The sequence below is a fragment of the Papio anubis genome, chromosome 13, assembly GCF_008728515.1.
Source record: "Papio anubis isolate 15944 chromosome 13, Panubis1.0, whole genome shotgun sequence".
NCBI classification, from domain to species: Eukaryota; Metazoa; Chordata; class Mammalia; order Primates; family Cercopithecidae; genus Papio; species Papio anubis.
Window position 1 is genome coordinate 54,600,344 of NC_044988.1, and position 6,417 is coordinate 54,606,760.

Consider the following 6,417-nt stretch of genomic DNA (forward strand, 5'->3'; position numbering starts at 1 on the left):
ATGAAGCTTTTTTGCCAAAAGAAACAGCTTCCCCATCCCCAGTAGTGGCAACATCCCCTCCCCAACCCATGCTGCCATCAACCTTTCCACCTTTGTCTGAGGAGATAAACCATGTGCTGCCTGAGGTAAAAGTGATGGCCTCTCCTGAGGTAGTTTCCAGCAAGATAATGTTGATTCTCCTCAGGAGCCACCCCCAACACCTCTGTTTGCTTCTAGACCTATAACTAGATTAAAGTCCTATCAGGCCCCTAGAGGTGAGGTTCGGGGTGTGACCCACGAGGAGATATGCTACACTTGAACTGCTTGAGTTTTCTAATTTAGATAAGGAGAAATCTAGAGGATAGGCATGGGAATGAATACTAAGGGTGTGGGATAATGGTGGAAGGAACATAGAGTTGGATCAGGCTGAATTTATTTATTTGGGCCCACTAAACAGGGATTCTGTATTCAGTGTTGCAGCTTGGGGAGTTAAAAAGGGTTCCAATAGTTTATCTGCTTGGTTAGCTGAAATATGGATTAAAAGATGACCCACTGTGAGCGAGTTAGAAATGCCTGATCTCCCTTGGTTTAATGTAGAGGAAGGGATCCAAAGGCTTGAGGAGATTGGGATGCTAGAGTGGATTAGTCACTTGAGACCTACTCATCCCAACTGGAAGGGTCCAGAAGATATACCATTAACCAGTGCTTTGCGAAATAGATTTGTGAGGGCAGCGCCTGCATCTTCAAAAAGTTCTGTGATTGCTCTTCTCTAAATGCCAGATCTAACGGTGGGAACCACAGTCACTCAACTACAAAATTTAAATGCAATGGGAATACTTGGATCCTGAGGTAGCAGAGGCCAAGTGGAGGCACTCAACCTTCAAAGGCAAGGTGGATGTAGCTACCATAATGGACAGCAGAGGCAAAGCAGCAATCATAATAGTCTGACTTATGTAGAGTTCTGGCATTGGCTAGTTAATCACGGTGTACCTAGAAGTGAAATTGATAGGAAGCCTACTGCATTTCTACTTAGTTTATATAAGCAGAAAACTTCCAAGTTGATTGGACAAAAGACTAATTTGAATTATAAAAGCAAAGAATCATGGCCCTTCAATTAATTTCCAGACTTGAGTCAGTTTATAGACCCTGAACCCCCTGAGTGAAGGGGAGGCCAGGTCCCCTTGAGGAAGTACCCCACTACACTACCAACAATTTATGCTATTAATCTTTTTCTCATCCTTCTGCAAGGAGACCTCCACACTTTTACCAGAGTAACTGTGCAATGGGGAAAGGGAAATAATCAGACATTTTCAGGACTACTAGACACTGGCTCAGAGCTGACGTTGATTCTAGGGGATGCAAAACATCATTGTGGTCCTCCAGTTAGAGTACAGGTTTATGGAGGTTAGGTAATTAATGGAGTTTTAGCTCAGTTTCAACTTACAGTAGGTCCAGTGGGTCCCCAGACTCATCCTATGGTCATTTCCCCAGCGCCAGAATGCATAATTGGCATAGCCATACTTAGTAGCTGGGAGAATCTCCACATTGGTTCCCTGACTGATAGGGTGGGGACTATCATGATGGGAAAGGCCAAATGGAAACCATTAGAGCTGCCTCTACCTAGGAAAACTAGTAAATCAAAAACAATATTGCATCCCTGAAGAGATTGTGGAGATTAGTGCCACCATCAAGGACTTCAAAGATACAGGGGTGGTGATTCCCACCACATCCCCATTCAGCCCTCCAATTTGGCCTGTGTGGAAGACAGATCGATCTTGGAGAATGACAGCAGATTATTATAAGCTTAGCCAATTAGTGACTCCAACTGCAGCTGCTGTACCAGATGTGGTTTCACTGCTTGAGCAAATTAACACAATTCGTGGTACTTTTATGTAGCCATTGACTTGGAAAATGCCTTTTTCTCTATTCCTGTCCCTAGGGCCTACCGGATGCAATTAGCCTTCAGTTGACAAGGCCAACAATATACCTTTACTGTCCTACCTCAGGGGTATATCAACTCTCCAGCTTTGTGTCATAATCCTGTTCAAAGAGACCTTGATCGCTTTTCGCCTCCACAAGATATCTCATTGGTCTGTTACATTGATGACATTGTGCTGATCAGATCCAGTGAGCAAGAAGTAGCAAACACAATGCACTTATTAGTGAGACATTTGCATGGCAGAGGATGGGAAATAAATTCAACTAAGATTGAGAGAACTACTACCTTAGTAAAATTTCTAGGGGCTCAGTAGCGTGGGGTCTGTCGAGATATTCCTTCTATGGTGAAGGATAAGTTGCCGCATTTGGCCCCTCCTACAACCAAGAAAGAGGCACAATGCCTAGTAGACATATTTGGATTTTGGAGGCAACACATTCCTCATTTATTATTCACTCGGCCCATTTATCACGTAACCTGAAAGGCTGACAGTTTTGACTGGGGTACAGAACAGGAGAAGGCTCTTGGAAGCAACAGATCCAAGCTGCTGTGCAAGCTGCTCTGCGCTTGGGCCATATGATCCAGCAGATCCAATGGTGCTTGAGGTGTCAGTGGCAAACAGGGATGCTGTTTGGAGCACCTGGCAGGCCACCATAGGTGAATCATAGCAGAGGTCTCTAGGATTTTGGAGCAAGGCTCTGCCATCTTCTGCAGATAACTACTCTCCATTTCAGAGACAGCTCTTGGCCTGTTACTGGGCTTTGGTGGAAACTGACCTTTTGACTATGGGTCATCAAGTCACCCTGAGACCTGAACTGCCTGTCATGAACTGGGTGCTTTCTGCCCTATCTAGCCATAATATGGGTCATGCATAGCAGCATTCCATCATAAAAAGAAGTGGTATATACATGATCCGGCTCAAGCAGGTCATGAAGGCACAAGTAAGTTACATGGAAATGGCTCAAATGCTCATGGTCTTTACTCCTGCCACCCTGCCTTCTCTCCCCCAGCCTGCACCAATGTCCTCATGAGGAGTTCCCTGTGCTCAGTTGACAAAGGAAGAGAAGACTAGGGCCTGGTTCACAGATGGTTCTGCACGATATGCAGGCACCACCCAAAAGTGGACAGCTGCAGCACTATAGCCCCTTTCTAGGACATCTCAGAAGGACAGAGGTGAAATCTTCCCAGTGGGCAGAACTTCGAGCAATGCACCTGGTTGTGCACTTTGCATGGAAGGAGAAATGGCCAGATATGCGATTATGATTCATGGGCTGTAGAGAATGGTTTGGCTGGATGATCAGGGACTTGGAATAAGCATGATTGGAAAATCAGTGACAAAGAAATTTGGGGAAGAGGTATGTGGATGGACCTCTCTGAGTGGTCAAAAACTGTGAAGATATTTGTATCCCATGTGAGTGCTCACCAAAGGGTGACCTCAGCAGAAGATTTTAATAATCAAGTGGATAGGATTACCCGTTCTGTGGACACCACTCAGCCTCTTTCCCCAGCCACCTCTGTCATTGCCCAACAGGCTCATGAACAAAGTGACCATGGTGGCAGGGATGGAGGTTATGCATGGGCTCAGCAACATGGACATCCACTCACCAAGGCTGACCTGGCTACGGCCACTGCTGAATGCCCACTTTCCCAACAGCAGAGACAACACTGAGCCCTCAATATGGGACCATTCTTCAAGGTGATCAACCAGCTACCTGGTGGAAAGTTGATTATATTGGACCTCTCCCATCATGGAAAGGGATGAGGTTGATCCTAACTGGAATAGACAGTTACTCTGGATATGGGTTTACCTATCCTGCATGCAATGCTTCTGCCAAGACTACCGTCCATGCACTCACAGAATGCCTTATCCACCATCATGGTATTCCACACAGCATTGCCTCTGACCAAGGCACTCACTTTATTGCTAAAGAAGTGTGGAAGTGGGCTTGTGCTCAAAGAATTCACTGATCTTACTATGTTCTCCATCATCCTGAAGTAGCTGGATTGATAGAACAGTGGAATGGCCTTTTGAAGTCACAATTACAATACCAACTAAGTGATAATACTTTGCAGGGCTGGGGCAAAATTCTCCAGAAGGATGTGTATGCTCTGAATCAGCATCCAATATATGGTACTGTCTCTCCCATAGCCAGGATTCACAGGTCCAGGAATCAAGGGGTGGAAGTGGAAGTGGAAGTGGCACCACTCACCATCACCCCTAGTAATCCACTAGCAAAATTTTTGCTTCCTGTTCCCACGACACTATGTTCTGCTGGCCTAGAGGTCTTTGTTCCACAGGGAGAAACACTGCCATCAGGAGACATAACAAAAGTTCCATTAAACTGGATGTTAAAATCACCACCTGGACACTTTGGGCTCCTCCTACCATTAAGTCAACAGGCCAAGATGGAGTTACAGTGTTGGCTGGGGTAATTGACCCAGAGTATCAAGATGAAATCAGTCTACTACTCCACAATGAAGGTAAGGAAGAGTACGAATGGAATACTGGAGATCCATTAGGGTGTCTCTTAGTATTACCATGCCCCGTGATTAAGGTCAATGGGAAACTACAACAACCCAATCCAGGCAGGACGACAAATGGCCCAGACCCTTCAGGAATGAACGCTGGGGTCACTCCACCAGGAAAAAAAACCATGACCTGCTGAGGTGCTTGCTGAAAGCAAAGGGAATACAGAATGGGTAGTCATCAATACCAGCTATGACCATGTAACCAGCTACAAAAAGACGACTGTAATTTTCATCAGTATTTACTCCTTTTGTTAAAAACATGTTTGTGCATGTATACACTTGTACTAAGAAAAAGTTTCATTTTATTTCCTTTTTCCTTTATCACATGACATAGGATTTACTTACTTCATATAAGCATTTAAGTGCTGTTAACTTTATAATAGCATTTGGATTGGGGCTTGGTTCATTTCTGGTTTTAGGAAGGATAGTTATATTATGTTAGGTGTAATTATGACCTTATTATTGTCTTTATTTGAAGATTATATACGATCTCAGGAGATGTGCATGGGTTCAAGTTGACAAGGGGTGGATTTGTGATGATTAATACCAAGTGTCTACTTGATTGGATTGAAGGAAGCAAAGTATTGATCCTGGATGTGTCTGTGAGGGTGTTGCCAAAGAAGATTACTATTTGAGTCAGCGGGCTGGGAAAGGCAGACCCACCCATAATCTGGGTGGGCCCCATCTAATCAGCTGCCAGTGAATATAAAGCAGCAGAAAAATATAAAAAGGCTAGACTGGCTTAACCTCCCTGTCTCTATCTTTCTCCCGTGCTAGATGCTTCCTGCCCTCAAACACTGGACTCCAAGTTCTTCAGCTTTGGGGCTTGGACTGGCTTCCCTGCTCCTCAACTTGCAGACAGCCTGTTGCAGGACCTTGTGATCATGTGATTTAATACTCCTTAATAAACTTCCATATATATATATATATATCTCCTATTAGTTCTGTTCCTCTAGAGAACCCTGACTAATACAGGCCCTCACTTCTTTGTATTTCACACACACATATAATTAACACTGAATGTGGGCTGGCACCCATGTGACTAATAGAACACAGTGGAAGTTCAATGAATTGGTAAACACCTACTATATTGCAGGCACTCTTAAAAGCAATGAGGAGACCATAATAAAATATACCACAAATTAGTGAGTGCAGAAGTAGGAATGGTAACATTCTACATTTTATCATGTGACAATTTTGATGAGATGTACATTACTGGGGAAAAAATTTAAATCTGGTATATCTTTAATATGAGCAATACTTATTACTTCTGACCCAGAATAATGCTCTATACTTAGCAGGCACTCTGTAAATGTTCATTGAATTAAATTGATTTGGCCATAGAGATCTTTCTGAATATGTCAATTAAATTACAAATAGGATAAATGAAAAAGAATTATATTCTTCACTGAGCATTGGGATTTACACACTGCACTTTATTTACTTACTGCCAATAAATTTGTAACTTCCTAGTCTTTGTACACTTCTATGATTTCATACCCATACAGAGTAAATGGAAGCAGGCCAGTACCTCAGATGTCAGGTTGATAACAGCTCCCTGGAATGCTACTAATTCTGGAACTAGTCAAGTAGTTTTTCACATTTGAGTATAGATCATTCCTATCATATATCGTGTTTGTTGGCTATTTGCTGACAATGATGTGACCTTTTCTAAAAAGGACAATAATAATAATGGCAATTAGTACTGGGTAGAGAAATCAATAAAAATATTATACACATACACACACACACTACAGGATTTAAATAGAATTGCATTAGCAAATAAATCATAAACTTCCTACGTAGGTAAATTTGAGCAAGTTAAATTGGTTTCCTTAGATGTATATTAAACTCAAGAGCTGAAGAAAATGTTCTGGTCCCAATTTACCTAGTTTGTTCTACCTTGAGAAATTAACACACTGTATGCCTTGTTAATATATAAGTATGCCCCATATAATTATATGTATATATAA

At 42.7% G+C, this 6,417-nt stretch overlaps 1 protein-coding gene across 1 annotated transcript; it reads left to right on the top strand.

The window, feature by feature from the left end:
* Window positions 1–1,199: 1,199 nt before the first annotated feature.
* LOC116270097 (putative inactive deoxyuridine 5'-triphosphate nucleotidohydrolase-like protein FLJ16323) lies at window positions 1,200–6,051 on the top strand (the record flags this gene model as incomplete). Its single annotated transcript, XM_031654763.1, is given in 13 exon segments — window positions 1,200–1,604; window positions 1,606–1,864; window positions 1,867–2,441; window positions 2,444–2,477; window positions 2,480–2,806; window positions 2,809–2,866; window positions 2,868–3,089; window positions 3,091–3,174; window positions 3,176–3,573; window positions 3,576–4,319; window positions 4,322–4,560; window positions 4,562–4,615; window positions 5,953–6,051. Coding segments are annotated over 13 exon segments (3,498 nt in total), but the record flags the coding sequence as incomplete, so codon positions are not given.
* Between the last annotated feature and the right edge of the window lie 366 nt (window positions 6,052–6,417).